We start from the raw sequence: 21,255 nt of genomic DNA, 5'->3' as shown, positions 1-21,255 counted from the left end.
AATCCTGGCCATGTCCTCTAGCCCTAGTCCCAAGTCTAGACTGTGAGGGCAGGCTTCAGCTCTTTCTTTTTAGGTACAATTACATTTGTTTTCAGAATTAAATACTTTTTCATGGACCCGAGATGCCCGAAATATCCACATATCTAAACGTACATCAGTGCACTCATATCAGAACAGACATAACCAATCCGAAAGCTTCGTGGACCCGAAAAGATTATGACGTACTAAATCCAACCAACCCCTACAGAACTAGTAACAAGATCCTACTTTAGAGCTGGTTAGTTACTTCAATGAATTGCTCCAAGTTTTTCAGAGACTGCCCGCTCTCGATTGCCCATCGTGCGCGGCGCACGCCTTCTTTCCAGCGGCCGCCACCAGGGCCACGCTCGGTGATGACCTGACCATCATCGCCAGGCCCCATGTTGCTAGCATCGGCCTCGCAAACACCGGAGGTGACAAGGAGACCAGCCACATTCATGAGAACAAACTCCAAGATGGGGTCATCCCGTGGAAGCTCATTCCGAAGTATGCTCATCAGCTTTGCCGCGTTTTGCTTGGGCAGCTTACCTCCACCGACCTCACTAAGGGGGTGACTAGAGAGGCCAAAGTCCGATGGCTGGAGCTGGAAGGTGTCGACCTTGACGAGAGTACGGGGATTGTTGATATCATCTTCACTTGACTCATCTGCCTCGTCTGCTGGGGCCTGGTATTCAGGGTTCGGGTACTCAGAGAGCCTCCAGCAGTTTGTCTTTCCAGCACAGCTGATTTCGTCCATGTCCTCCGCGCCACACACAATCATGGCTTTCTTCGCGCCACTCTGTCTGAAAGCCTCAGCGAATACTGGACCAAGACTCTGGTATGCCACACCGACTACCCGTGCTTCCAGTGCCCAGTCAACAGGGTTGGCCAAAGGGCCCATCAGGTTGAAAATCGTTCGGAGGCCAAGAGCCCTGCGGACAGGGTTGGAATGCATCATGCCCGGGTGGAAATTCGGAGCGAACAAGAAGGAATAATTGGTTTTCTCGTAAACCTGGGACAGGTTCTCTGCGGTGACGGCTGCGATCTTGGGTGCCAAGGGCTGGATGGCATTGAGGACGTCGGCGGCGCCAGAGGTCGAAGTTTGCGCGCGGTTGCCATGTTTAGCTGTCATCAGAATGGGAGATGCAACGATCGAGGAAGTCGTGGAAATGTTAAAGGTCGAATGGGAGTCTCCTCCAGTTCCAACAATATCACACTATACATCGCGGCCTGTCAATATAACTCCGACAAAATGGAGCGGGTTTGCATATCGCATACCAATCCACCCTCGTAATTTCCTGCTTTCAGATTACGAGTTTTGATAATTTTCGCAAGCGGGCCTCTCTCAACTTGGCAAGCAGCATCTCGCATGCATTGAGAACATTTCGCAATCACATCTGCTTCCCTATCCTTGCCGGTTGAGTGGAGCAACGTGAGGAGGGCAGCAGTCTGAATATGAGATAGCCGATCCTCAAAGATTAGCGCAAAGGCAGAAGCAATCTCCTCAGCAGTCACAGCAGGGAGATCTTGGGCGCTGACTCGAATGCCAGCAGCCGCGGGGTAGGCGAGTCGCTGGAGGAGCGGGGCGATTGAAATAGACTCGGGTCGCTGAGAGGGAGAAGATATAGATGATGTCGCCATGCTTAAAATATTTGTAAGCGACTATATGTTCGTAAATAGCCCAGCAATCCCAACGGGGTTTCACAAGCTTAAAAGATACCTGCAACATCCACCAGAACAATGACTCAATGAAAGACGTATATAGACGGCAGAATATTTCACCGCCTCCCATGCGCTTTACCCTTTTAGGACCCTAAAAATATCATTTGCATTTCCCGGGGGCTTGCCTTGACCTGTCTTGACCTGTGTATGTCACCTTTTTGAATTATTTGGGGCATTGATAAATCCAACAGCTAAATTCACAATGCCACCTCGGTTAAGAATCTCGTCGCTTCACCAAATTCCTCGATGCCAATATGAACTCCGAATTACCAGGAGCGCATCCACCGCTGCGGCAGTCACGCCAGCTGCTTCAATTGAGCAGATGACACGCTCACCAGCTCCCGTATCAAGATTCCCTCCTACCCAGCCACCTTCGCACCGCAATCCCGAATACCGCCGGTCGCAACTCCTACGGTCATACACCTCCCTTCTCCGCACATCTCCTCTGATCGTGCTGTTCCAACACAACAACCTCAAGTCCATGGAATGGGCCGCCATCCGACGAGAACTAACCATTGCTCTGCGAAAAGTGGACGAGAAGATTGCCGCCGAAGGCCGGACAGCGCCTGCCCTCGCTCCTTACATTAAGATCCAGACCATCCAGACCAGCATCTTCGAGGTGGCTCTGCGCATCGTCGAGTACTTCCGCCCCAGCGAGGCTTCTCTGGGCTCAGGAAAGCCCCCCAGTGCAATTGACCCCGTGACACAAACCTCCGCCGAGATCCCTGCGATTTCCGGCTCGAAGGATGACCCGGCCTTGACGCACGACTTGTCTCGCACTGCCCACCAGGCAGTGAAGAACATGAAGGGCATGCACGAGCTTTCTCCTCTGCTCATTGGCCCTGTTGCTGTTCTTTCCATCCCTACCGTCTCGCCTGAACACATGAAGGCCGCGCTGTCAATCCTCGCCCCTAAGGAATCCGGCTTCAAGGGCCCTACCCGTAAGGCAAACCCGGAATATCATGAGCCTATCGTTCAGGACGGTCTCCGCAAGATTAACTTGCTTGCAGCCCGTGTGGATAACCAGGTGTTTGATATCGATCAGACCAAGTGGGTCGGCAGCATCGAGGGTGGCATGGACGGTCTTCGCTCTCAGCTTGTTACCGCCTTGCAGAGCATGAGCTCCAGCGTTGCAACCACCCTGGAAGGAGCTGGCAAGAGCATTTACTTTACCTTGGAGAGCCGCCGGAGTGTTTTGGAAGAAGAGGAGAAGGGACCGGAGGGCGACAAGAGCGAATCGTCCTAATCTGGTCATGGTCATTTTGATTCATTTTCCTGTATAATAGATCATATTCTGCGTTTCGTCCTCAAGACACCCTCTTCCTACTTCAGGATCAATGTATACTTGCAAGAAAACTACTTTGGTGCATAGTATTTTCTGTTTAGCCCATAAATCATTGCATTGCCTGTATAATGTTATGCAAAATACAGACTGCGCTTAAAAGACAAGTTCCCTTCCCGGTGTATGTCGACAATTGTTCACCATCTACTCCTGTCTCAAACGCAGTTTGGCATTCATGCCCACAATGCAGCGCACAAGATCCCAATCTCCATGCAAACCAACCCAGTCGGTAACAAGAATACCCGTCGAGCAGTCCGCATCATGGTCTTTGCCTCGGCGACAGATATAATCCACGATAGCCGGGTTGACCTTAGCAGCAACCTTCTCGGGCCAAGTATCCGTCTTCCAGAAGTTACTGGCACTCAAGAAATTGACGTAGAAGGGGAAAGCCTTGGTCGCATGCATATCAGGCTGGACACCAAACGGATAGCGACAACAGCTAGCCCGATCAATCTGCTCGGAGACGAACTTGATCTTCTTCTCAATATTCATCGTCTCCATCACCTCGTAGAAGTCCTGAATGCAGAGCTGGCCACTGGGACACTTGGCATTGGGGGTATTATCCGCCCACGCAGCAGCATCAATACCCCAACCATTGCCACCATGCTCGCCCTTCAGCTTCTCCTGCAAGTTAAAGCGACGCATAAGAATAACCTTGCCACGCGCCTCGCCCAGAGTCGGGATCTTGGGCCGCACCCACCACCGACTCCCCGCCTTAGCGTAGTGGTCGTGCAGGATACGCGAGAGCTGCTCGTCAGTCGCGTTACCGGTTCCCTCCCGCTTAACAGAGACGATCAGCGTCTCGGACGGGTTGCGGTCGAGGAACTCGTCGACTTCACGCATCAGGTCGCGGAAGTACTTGTTTCCCGTCAGCGAGATGGGGAACGCGCTGTGGACGAGGACCAGCTCGTCGCGCGCCGCGTCCTCGGGGTATTGCGGCTGCACGCGGATATCGAAGAAGCGAACGCCGTTCTCGAGCTGCTCTTTCGGGCTCACGGCCTGGCAGCGCACCGAGGGAGGCGCGATGTGGCATGTGGGCGAGTTGTGCGTGCCTGGGATTGACAGTGCGGAGACGAGGGTGTCGTCGCGGAGCTCGCGCATCCAGGCGTTCAGGTTTGCCGAGGAGAAGATTGCGAGGAAGGATTCTGGGGTCACGAAGACGCCGGTGAAGCGGTGTTTGGGGTTCTCGCTTAGCGCTTTCATTCCCGCTGACTCTGCTGTTGGGACGGGGACTTGGATCTGGTATCTCTGGCCTTCGGCCTCGAAGATTAGACGCATGCGCTCCTTGTCGGAGTGGATGAAGGAGCGTAGCTCGGTCTTCTTCGTTGCGAATGGCTCGACGTGAATGTCAACATCCTTTTCCTCAAAGGGACGGCTGTCCTGTTCGATGGAGGAAACCTCGTCGTTGCGGGTTTGGTTGGTCAAGACTTGGGTAAAGTTCCTGGCCATTGTGCTGAAGGCAGTGAACCCATCTTTCTCCGGTGCCTGGAAGCGCTCAATGCGCTTCAAGGCGATTGGAGTAGAGGTGTTGTTGCGGATAGTGAGGTGCTCGGCAACCATGGTGAATGGGCAATTGGAATTGAACTCAGCGTAAGTCCGTGTGCGAAGGGTTTGTCTCAGTATGGATCGGAACCGGCTGCCTGGAGAGCTGAGATTGAAGTGGATTACCCCTCCACTGGGGATCAGCGGACGATCTCCGATCGGGGAGCCCTTGTTCTTGGCACGCAATGCTGATTCGCGTAGATATCTCGATTGCAGCACAGAGCGGAGATTTTCAAGATCTGTATGGAGTGCGGCGTCCGATATACGATGTAGGCAATTAGTGTCGCGCCTAGCTTGGCCCTGGCGATCTGGGCCTAACACCCCCGGGCTTACTCCGTACTGCATATTGTACGGATTTGTTTCATCGTTTGCCAGGATTGAAGCCATTATGTCCTTTTTTTTTTTATAGAGGAAAGTTCAATGTTTTCGATCTCCGAATTATTCTAAGATTGAGGTCATCGGATTGACAACCTTGGTCCGATTTATGCCTACCATGGGTGTACATCTGTACCTTTTTATCAAAATATTTGAAGACATAGCATACATGTACCTACATATGTAGGTACATATCGTATTTATCGATACAGAATGTGTTACACTCCAGTGGCACCGGGGGGAGAAAACGGCTGCGACTAAGTCACACATAAGGAGCCCCTGTTTTGTCTGCTAGATAGCTTGTCAAGGCAGTGGAGTGAGTCCAGCGGGATTCATCACCGTCTTCGTGATGATATCTCGGAGGAAAGGGATATTGAATTCGATGAGCCCTTCTTGGTCGGTTCTTATATCAGTTTCTGTAGGAGGTACTGGATTCCGTAGGAAGAGGTGAAATGGGAATGAGTGGAGCTCCAGTGACTCTGTATTCATCCCCTGAGTCACTTTCCCTGATCTCGTTTGGTGAAGACATTTAGTAGGTCGGTTCCAATGCATTTATCCACCAAAGCCAAGACAAAGAATGGGAAATAAGACTGACTGAAACATCCGCTTTGGTGTGTGATCGTAACTCCACAATATCTTCATAAGCCGAGAATTGTTTAGCAATCTGAAGAATAGATAAACAAATGAAACTATAACATATTCATTGGACAATGGGGGTACCCTGACTTGACTATTCTACTCCTACTGACTCTCATTTGTTGATTGGTCTGTTAGAGACCTTTTCGATCCAAAAGGAGACTATCTAGTAGGGAACCTGCTGGTGGAAGTAGTCCGTCATAAACTCCACCTGTTTTGGCTTCGCAATGGGCACATCTTTGAACTGGTTACCGAGTTCCATGACCACCTGGGTACCATTGGCACTGTTGGGGCTCCAACGCGGCAACGATTCGCTACCATTGTAGGAGCCGCCATTGTTGGGGTTGAGGGTCTTCGCAAAGTTGGCCCAGTAGGACGACATCTTCTCCTGGATCTCAAAGTCGGTCTTGGTAAAGGCGTACCTATCAGAATTGGCATAGAGAGCGCCAAGGGCATACATGATCTCAGATTGGTGGAAAGCTCCTTGGTTCTGACTTGGGGGCGCATGGGTCCAATAGTACGTATAGAAGTCCGCAGTGGCAGACTTGTACCAATCAGTGGCATAGGCCCATGATCCGACAAGAGAGAGATCACGGGCAGCAGCGTTCCAGGCTTGAGAGGCAATGGTATCGTTGTCGTGGTCGGGATAGAGCTTGAAGTATTCGCTGGAGAGGTTTCCGTACTTGAGTCCACAATAGTACTCGTACTCTTCAACGGTATAGTCGGTGTTGGGAGAGGCACCAGATTCGTCCTTGGTGTTACCAGTAATCACGGGGACATCGTTGGCAGGGCCATTGATCAGGGTTTCAATGTACTTGGATGGAAGCACATAGCCGTCCAGAACGGGCTTGAAGATCAGAGGATAACCGGCAGAGAGTGCGGTAACCCACCAAATGGAGCTGTTGGTGACGCGGTCTGAGGAACCAACCAGTAAGCTCTCCATGGAGAGCGCGCGCATTTCCTCAATTGTAGAAACATTGTGGGTCTTCATGTAGCTAGCGCCATTGGAGATAGCAGTAGACATGTTGACGTACGAGGTGGCGAGGCCAGCCAGCATGGTATCGTAGGGGTATCTGATCCCGGACTGGGAGATACCACCGTGAAAGTAGCCGGCGAAGAGGGGGCTATTGACTGCATGGTAGACTTGGGAAGAGCCGAAAGACTGACCAGCGAGAGTAACGCGGCCAGGATCACCACCAAATTTGGCAATATTCTTCTGCACCCACTTGAGAACTTCCAGTTGATCCAGAACACCATAGTTACCTGAGGTCTTGCGGCCAGTGAGCTTGTAGCCTTCTTCATTGAGCTCAGGGGTAGCGAGATAGCCGAATGCATCATCGCGCCGGTTGAATGTGACGAGAATGACATCCTTCAAGGCCATGCCACCACCGTACCACCACTCATTGTTGCTGGTTTCGTCAGACCCTTGATTCCAAACCATGACAGGGAGTTTGGCATCAGCGGTCTGAGCGTTGGTCCAGATGTTGAGACTGAGGCAGTCCTCGCTAATGTCTGAAGCTGAAGCACTAGGACAGGCAGGGCCAAAGTCTGTTGCCTTCATGACCTTGTTCCATGACTCGCGGGGCTGCGGTGGCTTCCATCGGTTCTGATATCCTGTATCGGCAGCGAAGGGAATCCCTAAGAAAGCGGCGACGTTGGACTCGGTGCCATCGAAGTACTTATCCAGGATAGATTGGTTAAAGTACTGGAACCCCTGGACGGGGCCGTAGGAAGTTTGGATGACCTTGTCCCAAAGCTGGGCTTGGGAAACAGCAGCCACCAGAGCCAGTGAGGCCAGAGTCTTGGGCAGGAGGGCCATAATGGCTTTTGTACCGCTAAAAAAAAGGTTGAAGCGGTTGAAATCTTGAAGTACGAGACCAGGACTCAATGGACCGACGATGTATTTATACTTGGTAAGCTTGGCACAGTTATAATTTGAAACCGGTTAAATGTTTGTGCAGCAAGATGTACTCCGTGCCTCGTCATCTGGTGTCCCGGTGTCTAGTATAGTAGTGGATTTCGGGCTTCAAAGGGTCGGCCTCGGCTTCCGCATTGAGTTAAGGTGACGAGGATCATGTTGATGTCGTCTCCACTCCTGACACGCGGACATAATTCGGGGAGATTCCGAGGTGTTTTCTCGTGTTTCTCGCAGAAGTAAAGCACATTATTGCGGTTGAGCTGTGCAAATAAGCTCGGTTTTGAGTACTGGATAGGGAAGAGTTCAATCTGATGAGGTTGAAGTGATCGAAAACTTGAAGCACAAGTGTGATGAAAAGTTAAACAGAGGAGTCCAGTGATTTCATATCCGTTTTGGTGACGAAGTCTCGGAGAAAAGGGATATCGAACTCGAGGCGCTGCCTTCGAGCTCGGTGCAACTGCGCCGTTGAGAAGCCCCGGAGGTCTTGTTTCGTTAGGTAAATCGGCCGTTCGAACGCCCCGTGAACTGGAAAATTCCAGTTACTCGTGATCATGCATGCACCACCTGTAGTATTCCGCCCTCAGGCTGCAGTGAGGGTCGACATGCATTTCTTTAGGGAAGTGTGAGTAAATGAAGGGAGAAATCTTGGAAGGACTTGGATAAATGCTTCCAAGGCTATCTCCTACCAGAATGGCATAAGCATAAGCGGCTAACTACCCCCATATGTATTCTTCCAAGGTTGTATGCTACCTAAAGGTATAAGGGCTAAGGCATGGTCCCCAAAAGCCATTGTAGCATCCACATCATTACACCTATCGACACCAAGAATCAAAGCATCGGAAGGACCCTTGCATGATGGAGATGCTATTTTTAACTTAGAAAGAGAGAGAGAAAGAGAAAGAGAAAAGAAAAAAAAAAAGAATCCGTACCCCAACTACCCCTGGTATGAGGATCGAAACCCTGACCAGTTTCACCATTGACTGAGCTTCCCAACGCGGTATCACCCGGGCTCGTTGTTCTACCCAGCAATCAGATGACCTTGTGTCTCTCACCCACTCAGCCACCCAGGGAGGATTTTGACTGACTACCTTGGGTTAGGCATAAGTAGACTGAATCCCTTTGTTTGTATGCATCTTACTCCAATTGTCTCTACTAGTATAACTGCCCTTTGAGCTCATTAGTTAGTCTGCTTCATATTATACTGCCCTGGTGTTGTATGTAGCCTATGTGATATTTATTTGCTTAACACGTCCCAATTGATACTTCACAATTGACTCTTTATAACATTTCCAACAGCAATAATTGTCTAGTGATCTGAAAAATAAACAAAGAAACGAGAACATAACGTCAGTGCCATACTTCCCCCATACTTGCATAAATGCGGGGAGATCACGTGGGTAGCATCGGTTAGCGTCGGCGTGCGGGCAGAACAGTCGATGCTCGAGTGCCAAATAAAATAGACACAATGCTCCTTTTCTCTTCAGGAATTTCAAACAACATCTCTTGAATCTGTCCCTACAACCATATTCCTCTATAATGACTTTCAGCCGCAGCGGCGGTCTCGCTGCCCGCAACTTCAGGCCTTGTCTACCCCAGAATCGCCTCCGCATTCGCTCCACCCTAACTCCGCTCTTGTCCCGGAGATTCCATGCCAGCTCTCTACTATGGGGGATTAAGTCCCAAGTTCTAAAGGATGTTGGTGAAGGTAATCTATACCTAATCCCTACCTCATTGCTCAATTTATTTACTTACAATTACTAGGCATCACCGAAGTCCAGATCATTCAATGGTACGTGGAAGAAGGGGCTCATATTGAGGAATGGAAGCCCTTGTGCCAATACCAGTCAGATAAAGCTGTCGATGATGTGTGTGCTACCTCCTTAGTTCCCATATCATGGGCTAATGGCTAACGAACCCAGATTACTTCGAGATACGAGGGCGTTATCAAGAAACTACATTTCGAGACAGATGATACAGTGCCTACAGGAAGGGTGCGTACTACCTTCACTCGCGCGCACACACTGAAGTTACCATACTAACAGGCTTCGGTAGGCACTCTGCGACATCGAAGTTGCGGATGGAAAATATCCCGATGATAACCCACCGCACGAATCAAGGGCAGAGTCGTCTGAACCTACTCCAGCCCCCGAGGTCCCAGCTCCAACTCAAGCAGCCGAGTCCTCTCCAATAACCCCTCCTCCTACCAATGTTACCAATGTTCCGGAGGAGACACCCAAGACAAAGCATGCATCCCTTGCAGTTCCCGCAGTACGCGGGCTATTGAAGAGCCACGGCGTGAACATCCTCGAAGTCAACGGAACCGGCAAAGACGGGCGGGTGATGAAAGAAGATGTGCTGAACTTCGTAGCCCAGAGAGACTCTCCAGCGGCTTCAGCTTCGGTGCCCGCGCCAGTCTCCGGGTCACCAGACACACGGCAATCAGAGTCAATTGTCAACCTGACCCCGATCCAATCACAGATGTTCAAGACAATGACCAAATCCCTGAACACCCCACACTTCCTCTACGCCGATGAACTCAAAGTCAACGACATCACCGCCATCCGCAAGAAACTCGCCAGCGACAAACGCGATCCTACCAAAATCACCTTCCTCCCCTTCGTCGTCAAGGCCGTCTCACAGGCTCTGACCGAGTTCCCAATTCTCAACTCGAAAGTTGATGTCATCGACCCCGCAAAGCCCAAGCTGGTCATGCGTGCCAAGCACAATATCGGAATTGCTATGGATACGCCGAATGGTCTGATTGTTCCGAACATCAAGGACGTCGCCAGCCGCTCGATCTTCGACATTGCCGCGGAGATTGCGCGGCTGAGTGCCCTTGGTAATGCTGGCAAGTTGACGCCCGCTGATCTCAGTGGTGGCACTATCACCGTGTCGAATATCGGCAATATCGGAGGTACATATGTGGCTCCGGTGATTGTGCCAACGGAGGTGGCTATTCTCGGCGTCGGTAAGTCTAGAACTGTGCCGGTCTTTGATGAGGATGGACAGGTTACACGCGGGGATATGGTTAACTTCAGTTGGAGTGCGGACCACCGTGTCATTGATGGTGCGACAATGGCGAGGATGGGTACCAGGGTTAAGGACCTGGTTGAGTCGCCCGAGCTCATGCTTCTAAATCTCAGGTAAATTAGACAAGTCACAGTTGATAAAAGTACTTAGTTATATCTATATAATAACATCTGAGTACATCCAAGACACTGCATGGTTTATCTAGTTTGCGAGCTCCAATATATTGTATATATTGGGCTTCTTAGTACATCATGTAGAGAAAACGAAAGATGAAAAAAAAAAAAAAAATATGAACAGGTCAATTGATATGAAGAATCTCATCAGGACAAAGGATATCGCGAGGCCTGCCAAGCCAGACAGTTTGATATATCAAAACAGAAGCTCGATACATCGAGAACGCCAGATCTAAAACAGACCGGTGACATAGTCAAGCCGGCCAAAACACCAAACACCATTGGGAGGAACAAGAAAACCGAAGGAACAGAAAAGAAACAAAATGCTAAACAATCCTCCATGCATAGATCATATCCATTTTCGCGAGAACCCACATGGCAATGAGAGATGACCGACAACCCCATCAAGTACACAAAGTGAACTCACTCCCATCAATCCACAGAAAGACAGAGAGGGAAAAGAAAATCACTTATACTCAGCAAGCTTGTCAGTAACAGCATCAACAACATTGCGCTGCACCTCCTCCACTGTGCCCTCAACATTGATAGTAATAGCATCCCACTCTTCCTTAGGCTCCTCAAGCACCGCAAGCTGCGAGTGCACCATGTTGTTCTTCATGTAGTGTGATTTGCGCTGTGTGACACGCTGCATCAGCACCTCCTCGCTGAGCTTGAGGTAGATGAAGTGGATGTGCACCGATGGCGAGCCGTATGCAGCGACGCGCATCACATCCCGGTACTTCTGCTTCAGCGCGGAGCAGGCTACTACCACGCCGGTGGGTGGGTGGAAATTGTTGGTTTTTGAGGGGGAGAGGACGTCGATTGCTGCTCGGCGCAAAGAGATGAGCCAGTCCCAGCGGTCTTCGTCTGTGAGTGGTGTGCCGTTGCCCATTTTGTCTTTGTTTGCCGCGGGGTGGTACTGGGGTTTTGGTTAGTTATGTGTATACAATTTGGGGGTGGTGCTTTGGGAGTTGTTTTGGGTGTGTGTGATGTAGTATGTCTGTGTTCCAGGTACTTGGTACTTACGTCGTCGCCTTCTAGGAATGGGATGGCTAGCTCGGTGCGTAGGACGTTGCCGACGGTGCTCTTTCCGCACCCTGCTGGCCCGGTCACGATCCAGATATGTTGCATTTCAGCGGGTTTGGGTGTGGAGGATGTCACTCCGTTGGTTCCGTTGGTTCCGTTGGTGAGGTCGGGCATGATGCGCGCCTTACTCACAGTGGAATCTACTATGGGAGTGTGGGGAGGCTGTGGTCGTTCCCCTGCGGAGAGCATGTTGTAGGAAAGAAAAGAATTGGTTCTTTTTTTGGGGAGAGATATGGAGAGTTTATCTCTCTTTTTGGATTTCCGTTATAATTTGGGTCGGGGTGGAGATATGACGCTGCGGTGATACACGGGAAAAAGTGTTCTATAACAGGTCTATAAGATTCAGGAAATAAAAGTCCAGGAAATAAGAAATAAGAAACCTTGGAGCATACTTTCTCTAAGTACTTATATTGTAGGTGGGTCGGGTAAGAAAAGATTCAAGCAGAAGCCGAGTGGGGGACAACATTCGTACGGTTATTGGTTCTCGATGTTATGTACATGTAGGCTAAATTGGATATCTTTTGGACTATATCCGGGGAGATTGTGAATAGGCAAATATTCAAAGAAGATAGAATTATATGTATAACTATCTGTTCTGCTTATAAGATGTATACTTTGTTCTATTAACTCTTAATTGAACTACCATGAATTGATAAAATACATCCATAAAATACATCTTGACGCAAAAGTATCCTGATGATGTCATGGGTATTCGGTATTACCGTAACTCACCCCCACGCTAGAAAGACACCGCCAGTTGGGATATCTGGATCTGTCTCCTATTCTCCCCTATTCTCCCCAATGTTGTGGGATTTTGTGGGATTTTGAATTGATCCCACTAATACCTGCGTCATTTCAAGGTTCTTTATCTCTCCCGTGCCGAACAACAGCCCGAGTAAGTCGACACCGAGAGACGGCCCCCCACACTCTGGGAGATTCGAGATCCACCCGATTTTTGATCGTACGGAGTACACGGATTGCCGATACTCAATCCCGTGAAACACAGAAACACAGGGGAGACAAATGTTCCGGGAAAAATATAGTCTCATCCGATAGGACATATGAAAAGGACACGAAAACATGAGGGAATATGCACGATGATTCCCTACAGTCACACCGACTATACCCAGGTGTGCCTGGTAAGCATAAGCATGAGAACCCCGGCCATTGCTTTCCCCTCAAATCCGGGGAAGAAAGGTACTTCCAGCGGGGTAAACCAGTCGGATCATTGCTTGGACTAGACCTCGTTTTCCGTGGGTTTTGTCAATGGTCATGAGGGAAGCTGACTGTGACGGGAAGCGGATTCCGACATTTCCGATCTCGTGTTTATCCGGTGTGCTTCAGTGGGTGTGCTGGGGTCTGATCCGTATGGTTAATTTGTATTTGGACGTTTGAAGGACAGCGCAGACGGGCTTCAGGCCCAATCGGTGGGAAACGTTGAGGAATCTGGAATCTGCCAGTGGATCTGACATGACTGAAGAGCCCAAAGGCCAACGGGTACTTAGGTACTCCGTAGCTGTAGATCAGTAGTATTGGCTTCGATGAGAGCTCTGGAACTAATACCGGAGAAGATCAAGTGGAACCAAGTATGAAGAGAGTATCAAATATCTTATGTGGATATCTATCAAGACAAGATCTCATACAATCACCAGTTCTATACAACATGTCAAATATCAGGGCGGGGCGCGGAGCGGTATTACATAAGCTATCTCCAGGCCACCGCGACAGCTCCAGATCATCAAAGGTCCGACTTATTGGTTCGGGCCTCGATAGCTGCAGCCTCAATTACCTCCACTATGGCTTCACTCTTCTTCTCCACCCCCGTCGACATCGACGTGGTCCTCGAAGACCTCGATGAGCGCCAGACCGTTGACGTCAAGCTCGACAAGGGCCGCCGCGAGCGGGTCCCTCTGTACATGGATGGCGAGTCCGTCAAGGGTGCTGTGACCATCAGACCGAAGGATGGCAAGCGACTGGAACATACGGGGATTAAGGTGCAATTTATTGGCACGATTGGTGCGTGGGAACTGTCATCCAGCCTTCCCCGGCTGAATTTGCCATCGCTAACACCATTTTCGGAATACAGAGATGTTCTACGACCGAGGCAACCATTATGAATTCCTTTCCCTGGTCCAGGAGCTCGCCGCGCCCGGCGAGCTGCTCCACCCGCAGACCTTCCCATTCAATTTCAAGAACGTCGAAAAGCAATACGAGTCTTACAATGGCATCAACGTCAAGCTGCGCTACTTTGTCCGGGTGACCGTCTCACGGCGCATGGCGGATGTCATTCGGGAAAAGGACTTGTGGGTGTACTCGTACCGTATGCCACCTGAGAATAACAGCCCTATCAAGATGGATGTCGGTATCGAAGACTGCCTGCATATCGAATTCGAATACTCCAAATCCAAGTATCATCTCAAGGATGTGATCGTTGGCCGCATTTATTTCTTGCTCGTGCGACTCAAGATCAAGCATATGGAATTGTCTATCATTCGACGGGAGACAACGGGGTCCCCGCCAAATCAATATAACGAGAGTGAGACTTTGGTGCGCTTCGAGGTATGTGGTTTATTGAACACACTTGATATGATATCGGGTTATAAAGTGCAGACTATAAGGATGCTAACTTACATGCAGATTATGGACGGTTCGCCATCGAGAGGTTAGTGAACACCTGAAGACTTTCAACGCCGCCAGGGCCACCAACCCGCACCCTTAATGATGGTCACGAGGGTTGGCCGCTTTGGGTAATCTTTGGCATAACTGACTTGCAATAGGTGAAACCATTCCAATCCGTCTATTCCTTGGTGGATTTGACTTGACGCCGACATTCCGCGACGTCAACAAGAAGTACTCGACAAGGTACTATCTTAGTCTGGTACTGATTGACGAAGGTATGCTTTTAATTAATCAATTCTCCATTCTTTCCCGGCCTTTCCCGTCCTTGGCAATCCTCAATGCATCCATGACACGTCCCAAAATGCGGGGTGCAGAGACAGGCAAAATGCATGCAATAGCCGTCGGCAAATGAAGTTACCCAATACAGCCGTCCAAATCGGCCCGGGTTGCATCATTTCGTTGCCGGTTTCCATCTGAACCCCCTAAAACCCGACACCCCCACGCTAAACCTCTTCTGGCACTGCAACTTCATTGATACAATTTACCATACACTCTTCCCCATCGCTGAGACATCATTGGCCTACAATCTCAATGTTAATCTCAAACTAACCCAACAACAGATGCCCGCCGTTACTTCAAACAGTCCGAAATTGCGCTCTACCGCCAAGCCCCCGAGATCGCCCCGAACGCCCAGATCGCACAACAGCAGCAGATCCAGCAGCAGATGCTCCTCGAGCAACAACGCCAGCAGCCCGCTCTTCCACCGGGCTCTGCTACCGCTGGACCGGGCAGAGAAGCCACCGCGCCGCCTCGGCAGGAGCCTCAGCCCGTTCCCGCGCCTGCAGCATAGACTATCTTATTCTATCCTCGTTATCGTTCGCGTCGTTCTACAGCTCTTGGTACCTGCGGATCTGTTCTTCTATACCCGCCTCTTGTCTCTGATGTCGATTTCCCCTACTCCTCTACTACTCACTATTCCTTTTGTGTCCATTGATCCCCTCTCACGGCTATGTCACGATATCACTCTGTAGTATACTTACTCTGCCTACATTCGTGCCAAGCTCTGTTCCAAATCGAACCTCATTTTAGATTCAGATTGTAGCATGCCTCCCTTTCTGATGTATTGGTCCAGAGAATCCTGGATCTAGTGTATAAAGTAAAACAATGCATTGATCGCCATAGTACATAGTACACACACAGCCGGGTATTAATTCACACGCGAACAAACCCTAATACTCAAACCTACCAATTTCCTGCAACACCTTCCCCAGCGCCTGGAGAATCTGCCCATCATCACGCTCCTTACCAGCGACCTGCACAGCACGTACAGCCAACGGATAAATCCACTCAAGATGCTTCCGATAATGGTGCTCCTCCGCATCCCCAGCCTCGGCAACCGAGACCGTCTTCAGCGAAGGCGGATCCGGGATAGCCGACGGCTCACTCTTCAGCTCCACCATGCGGAGCAGCAGATGGAGCAGGGCCTTGCGGGCAGGCGTGGGCTGGGGCATTAGGCCGCGCAGCGGCTGGTCTGCGATATACGACTTGAGCGAGACCGCGCAGCGCAGGAGGAGGTATGGCGAAATCGAGCGGGCGAGCAGAGTCTGCGGGGACGGGGCGTCGGCTTCTGTCTCGGCCTTAGCTTGCGAGTGTGCCGCGAGCTCGAAGAGCGTGTCTAGGAGGACGTAGGCTATTCCTGGGCGCAGGGTTGGCGGTGGGTCGAAGGTGCGGCCGGGGCGTACAGTGTAGAAGTCTTGTAAGGGTGCGTTTTCGAGGCCGCTGGTTGGTAGGTCGAAGCGGAGGGGGGCGTAGATGAAGGAGGAGTGGAAGAGAGCGCGGGCGAAGTCGCGGCGGACGGCGTCTGGGATTGCTGCTGCTCCGAGGGATGGAAGAATGAGAGTCTTCAGGCGGTTGAAGGCTTTGATGTCGAATGCTTCGTCTGCGGTGATTCGAGCGTTGGGGAGTTGTTGAGTTTGGAAGCCGCGTGCGGAAACAATTCCATTTGTGATGTCGACGATGCGTTGCCAGAACTCGGATGTTTCGGACTCGTTTGCCTTTGTGTATTGTCCTTCCACGTAGGGAACCGCGATTTGGAGAACGTTCAGAGATACTGTTGTGGCATTTTGCCATAGGAACGGCTCGCGGTCCTTCCCTTGCCATGTGTACTTTTGCACAATCAGAGCACCGAGGTGTTCGAGGGTTTTTGCAAGAGCACCATTCGTGAAGACGTCTTGCTTGATGCCGAATTCGGCAATGTACCAACTAACAAGGTCGATGGTGCATTTCGAGAAGGCCACGAACGCTGGTCTTCTAGTGTCGCCCCCGGGGCTCCATTTTGATAGCGCTGAGTCGGATAGTTCGGCAAGACACAAAAGAATATCCGGCTGGGACTCCTCTTTCTCTAGGCAGAGCGTCTTGATACAATCAATGACTAACGCTTGCAGGGCCGAGGGTCGGTCAACATCTGGAGAGTAGCGCGGGGAGACTGAATTCCACACAAGCAAGCTGAGATGATGAAGGACGTTTTCAATGTGTTTCGTGGTCAGCTGGTCTTTGTAAAGACGATAGACCTGTTGGAATGTACGTAAATAGGCCAAAGCAGCATCTTGATTAGGTTGGTCCAAGTCAAGCATCTTCTCATCGCCGGCAGGGTGTCCGTTCGCCCAAAGAAACCACGCACACTCAAGAGCATCGTTGCTAAGCTCACCTCCATTCTGCACCCGGAGGAGGATTGCTGAGAGGCTAGAAAATGTTGCTTCGCTGAAGTCCAAAATATGCAAGTTAATCAAACTTTGTAAGTACTTCAAAAGCCGCTTCCATGATTGATCAAACTTCTCGTCGTGCACAAGGGTCTCGAAGAAATTCGTCATCAAATTTGATAAACCCTTGATCATCACCACTGTTGTATCCACCCACGCCTTGAAATCATCGGATTTTGCACTGCTCCGATTGTTCTTGGCTTGAAGCAGAGGGGTCTCAATACCCTCGGCCATCTTAAAGAGGACCATGTTTAGGCACAGACGCCACGCTTCAGGGGAGAGCTGCTGCCCGTAGGCGTCGAAGATACGCAGAAGCGTATGGACTGCGCTATTTCGAATCTCCGGCCGACTGTCTGTCGTGATGTCGACAATTCGGAGCAACAGCAGCAGCCACAACGAGTTCCGAGAAATGGAAGGGTCTTCTTCATGAGCCAGTGTAGCTAGCTTTTCTTCGCTGACGGATACATCAACATGGCCAATTGAGATCTGTTCGATCTGGCCCTGCAGGAAGTCCGAAACGTTCCAGAAAAACGAGGTGGTGGTGAGGGAGATATTGAAATCTTGAGTTTGAGACGCAAAGCTAGAGAAGGCATTCACCAAGCTCAAGAGACAGGGCGCTGGTAACAGCGAAAGGAAGTCGGATGCGACAAGATGCAAAGACTTATACGCAGCGCGTACCAGACGAGGGCCTGCTGGAAGAGCCGATGATCTGCGCTCTATCGGAGTGGAAGACTGGTCCCCAGTCCCAAGATCTGGAGCAAGTTGGAAAACACCAGATATTAGATCGAAGATGAGGTGCCATCCGTCCACGAAAGTTTCTGCATACTGTTCCAGAATGTTGTTTAACACTTCCAAAGTCTGTTCATGGATTTCAATCACGGTGATCGGTAAAGACTTGGAAGTGTGCATGTCAGATGCATAGAGCGAGGCAACCTGGGCTTTCAGTGTCTGCAGGTTCCTCGTCTGCACTTGATTGTAGACTTTCTCGTCGTCTTCGTCCCTTTGTTTCATTGTCGAAAACACAAGGGAATTCAAAATTGTGCTTGCCTGCAGGCGAAGATTTGGACTGACGGTAGTATTTGCGGAAGCCGATATGAGACTTTGCGTCAGTAGGTCCCATACCGTGCTGTCGTCTTCCTCGAGCGAAGACAGCCTCCTAAGATTTGCTTTGGCTAGTTCGTTTCCTTTCTCTAGTACGAATTTGAGTTCCTCATCTTGCATCCTTGATTTTCCGACAGTATGCGATACGCGCCGTGAACCTTGGTGCAAGCGTCCACTTTTTTGGGAGGATTGCGGCGTTCGAGGAAGTTCTGATGCTTCCTGGGCATCACCCTGGTTACGGTGCTGCTCCGTAAATGTTGACAGATTCAATAAGGCAAATAATATTTCCTCAAAGGATGAACTTGGGAAGTCGCTGGTGCTTTCGAGCATTTTGTTTGAAGCCGCTTGAACCGCAATCACCTCAGTCCCAAGGTTGGCAGTTGGAACATCGTTTCCTGGCGTGACCGGAGTCTCCCCAGTCCCACTAGCCGATTTGACCATTGCACTTGAAGACATGCCAATCACCAGTCCAGTATATTGAAGTGTTTCGAAGATAATGGACCAGGCCGGCTGATCCAATGTCGGCCCCAAAGCAATTCCGAGGTTGAGCAAAGCCCGCATACAAAGTAGGTTCCTTGTGCTTAAAGACACGGGAGGCCCTTCCCCCGCAGTTGTTCCTGTGAGCTCGGTTGATAAAGAAGTGGGATTTGACAGATCCGCACTTCTCCGTTTCTTTTGGAGTGTGTCACCTTGCTGGGAGCCAGTGGCAGACACATTGTTTGACTTGGCACCACCCGCACTCGCAGGTGTGGCAGCCTTTCCAAGAGTTGTTAAGAAAGCATCTCGGGGAACAGTCAATCTCAAAAGACCTGCCACATGAGCTAACTTCTGGAATGCTCGAACGAGGTTGTGGTAATACTCGTCATCTAAGGATGCACGCAAGAAGGTGGAACAAGCTGCTAGGACAGCGGGCCAACAGTTCTCTATTATCCCCGCACAAGTCTTGATGGCGGAGTACTGTACATGAGACTGCAAGTCCAGAGGATTGACGGGTACATGTGATTTTTTCGATGACGAGGTAGACTGCCCTCGGGTGGGTTCTGCTGTGAAGTCTTGAGAAGTTCTGGCGGAGTCGGGTCCCTGAACAGGGCTCATAAGCCGATTCTTGCGTCTTTGTTTTAGGTCCGGTACCGTCAATGGAAGAATGAACTTAGCGAGCCCTTCAGCAAAGCTGCTGATACAGTTAAGAACGAGGCTGTAAATGTAAGTGTCCGGCGGTGTGGGCGGATCTGTTTTGTCGAGGAGATCGATATATGGCGTACGAACAACACTCCACTGAGTGCTAATTCCAGGCACCTTGGTTTCACTTGGAGGCACAGTTGACCCAATGACACCAGCAACACCCCCTGTTTCAAGAGTTATTTGATCCTCTGTGGTGGATCTCGAGTGCTCCGCGCGTGAAGGTACTGTTGATTGATTGCTGACCCCAATCAACGAAGGCTTCTCTGAAGCTAGCCGAACTAGTGCAGCCATGTGGTCGCGGAGGATATTCTTTCTGCCTTCCTCGCCATCATACAAAGTGTAGATCAACCGCACAGCACCCGGCTCCGAGTATAGCCCTCGGAAAACTTCCATGCAGAGCAATCGCTTCCAAGGCGCTGTCCCATCTGGTTCAACGAGATGGGTTATCAGACTCAATGCCATCTCACATTCTGTAGTCAAGAGAGACATATGACGCTTCAAAAGAATGAGGAGGATTCGAGCGACTCGGACAGTTTGAGCGAATGAATATCTCTCAGATAGACAACGGACGGCTAGTGGTAACAGCCGAACGCGCAGCACTTGCGAAAGCTCGGGATGTCCCACAAAAAGACGGCCGCTGTTTAGGAGAATACTCTCGATAAGCTCGAGCACAAAAGTCGGGGATAGGGTTCGTGTTCGCAGAAATTGCAGTGGCTCACCATCGATCAGACGACATAGATCATCCAATACTTGCAGTGCATCATAGGCAAAGTAGCCGATATCGAGAGACTGGCCATCAACTTTGATAGTTGTGGTGATTTTGGTATCCTTAGGAAGGCTGTCTTCGCTCGAAACTCTTTCAAATGTCGATACAACCAGTTGTTGGAGAGTAGCCGCGGCAGTACTAGAAACTGCAATCGTTTTGCTTGCCTGTAATGTGGCGCATATTTCCAACGTATTCGCAAGAAGCTCCCCACTCAATTCATTGGAGTAAAACTGCAAAAGTGAAGGCAGAGATTGTAGGATTTTCAGCTGGATATCAAGGCCTAGAAAGTGTTAGCGCAATTTAAAGATGTTGATACGTTTAGCCACTTACTTAAGCTCGTTGTCTCCTTCAGGCCCCCGAGGACATCTTTCAAACGACTCGAGGGCAGTGACCGGGATGCAATTAGTCTTTGCAGACAAATCACACCAATACCGGCAAGCTTCGCATGCCGAGTATGGCATGCAATGATGAATGGCTCGACAAAGTTCGGTTTGCGAACAAGGTCTAATGACGATTTAGCGGTTGGGGACTGACAGAGGGTGGCCATATAGAATTTACCTGCGGCTATCTGAGCCTCCGAAGTTGATGGCAGTGCTTTGAGCTCATTCAACGATTGTTCAGCGGCCTGTCAGAACCTCATTAGTATACCATGACAGATGAAGTCTAGAGAGTGATAACCAACATTTCGCAAATCGGAGTTTTTCCTTCGAGACTCATGAACCAAATTGGCAAGCTCCGTCTGCAAGAATTGGGAGGACATTTTTGGTATAGGTCCGTTGTATCAAAGCATGGCCAGCACTGGCTAACCTTGGAATGCCCGAGGTCCCGATGTCAACAGTACAAGGAGCTTTCGATCGCAGATGAATAGATCGGTGTTTCAACACCAGTCTAGTTGCAAAAATGGAGCTTATATGCCAGGTTCATGTGAGCAGCAAGAGAATAATGACTGCGATTCTGTTATTACAATGATCCCACGATGGGATCAA

General features: G+C 50.2%; 8 protein-coding genes across 8 annotated transcripts; 3 read left to right on the top strand and 5 right to left on the bottom strand.

Annotated features, from left to right (window-relative positions):
- Nucleotides 1-268: 268 nt before the first annotated feature.
- On the bottom strand, nt 269-1,659 carry N7525_005708 (anthranilate phosphoribosyltransferase; the record flags this gene model as incomplete). Its single annotated transcript, XM_002564502.1, has 2 exons — nt 269-1,234; nt 1,297-1,659. The coding sequence occupies 2 exons, from the start codon at nt 1,657-1,659 to the stop codon at nt 269-271; spliced, it is 1,329 nt and encodes a 442-aa protein (XP_002564548.1).
- Nucleotides 1,660-1,942: 283 nt separating this feature from the next.
- N7525_005707 (mitochondrial 54S ribosomal protein uL10m) lies at nt 1,943-2,986 on the top strand (the record flags this gene model as incomplete). Its single annotated transcript, XM_002564503.1, has 1 exon — nt 1,943-2,986. One exon carries the CDS (start codon nt 1,943-1,945, stop codon nt 2,984-2,986), a length of 1,044 nt encoding a protein of 347 aa, XP_002564549.1.
- Nucleotides 2,987-3,226: 240 nt separating this feature from the next.
- Nucleotides 3,227-4,642, bottom strand: N7525_005706 (phosphatidylinositol-specific phospholipase C; the record flags this gene model as incomplete). The annotated part of the gene is made up of 1 exon (XM_002564504.1): nt 3,227-4,642. One exon carries the CDS (start codon nt 4,640-4,642, stop codon nt 3,227-3,229), a length of 1,416 nt encoding a protein of 471 aa, XP_002564550.1.
- A 1,159-nt stretch (nt 4,643-5,801) lies between these two features.
- Nucleotides 5,802-7,454, bottom strand: N7525_005705 (carboxylesterase/lipase family protein; the record flags this gene model as incomplete). The annotated part of the gene is made up of 1 exon (XM_002564505.1): nt 5,802-7,454. One exon carries the CDS (start codon nt 7,452-7,454, stop codon nt 5,802-5,804), a length of 1,653 nt encoding a protein of 550 aa, XP_002564551.1.
- Nucleotides 7,455-9,089: 1,635 nt separating this feature from the next.
- On the top strand, nt 9,090-10,700 carry N7525_005704 (uncharacterized protein; the record flags this gene model as incomplete). Its single annotated transcript, XM_002564507.2, has 4 exons — nt 9,090-9,258; nt 9,315-9,418; nt 9,473-9,544; nt 9,606-10,700. 4 exons carry the CDS (start codon nt 9,090-9,092, stop codon nt 10,698-10,700), a joined length of 1,440 nt encoding a protein of 479 aa, XP_002564553.2.
- A 522-nt stretch (nt 10,701-11,222) lies between these two features.
- Nucleotides 11,223-12,031, bottom strand: N7525_005703 (gluconokinase; the record flags this gene model as incomplete). The annotated part of the gene is made up of 2 exons (XM_002564508.1): nt 11,223-11,675; nt 11,783-12,031. 2 exons carry the CDS (start codon nt 12,029-12,031, stop codon nt 11,223-11,225), a joined length of 702 nt encoding a protein of 233 aa, XP_002564554.1.
- Nucleotides 12,032-13,638: 1,607 nt separating this feature from the next.
- N7525_005702 (vacuolar protein sorting-associated protein 26) lies at nt 13,639-15,311 on the top strand (the record flags this gene model as incomplete). The annotated part of the gene is made up of 5 exons (XM_002564509.1): nt 13,639-13,858; nt 13,929-14,401; nt 14,480-14,504; nt 14,620-14,736; nt 15,082-15,311. The coding sequence occupies 5 exons, from the start codon at nt 13,639-13,641 to the stop codon at nt 15,309-15,311; spliced, it is 1,065 nt and encodes a 354-aa protein (XP_002564555.1).
- A 379-nt stretch (nt 15,312-15,690) lies between these two features.
- Nucleotides 15,691-21,029, bottom strand: N7525_005701 (uncharacterized protein; the record flags this gene model as incomplete). Its single annotated transcript, XM_061213487.1, has 4 exons — nt 15,691-20,549; nt 20,600-20,773; nt 20,828-20,894; nt 20,952-21,029. The coding sequence occupies 4 exons, from the start codon at nt 21,027-21,029 to the stop codon at nt 15,691-15,693; spliced, it is 5,178 nt and encodes a 1,725-aa protein (XP_061070508.1).
- Nucleotides 21,030-21,255: the final 226 nt, after the last annotated feature.

This window comes from Penicillium rubens (assembly GCF_028828025.1).
Source record: "Penicillium rubens strain IBT 27055 chromosome Unknown utg000002l_segment0_segment0, whole genome shotgun sequence".
Classification (NCBI taxonomy): domain Eukaryota; kingdom Fungi; phylum Ascomycota; class Eurotiomycetes; order Eurotiales; family Aspergillaceae; genus Penicillium; species Penicillium rubens.
This window is presented reverse-complemented; position numbering and strand designations above follow the sequence as displayed.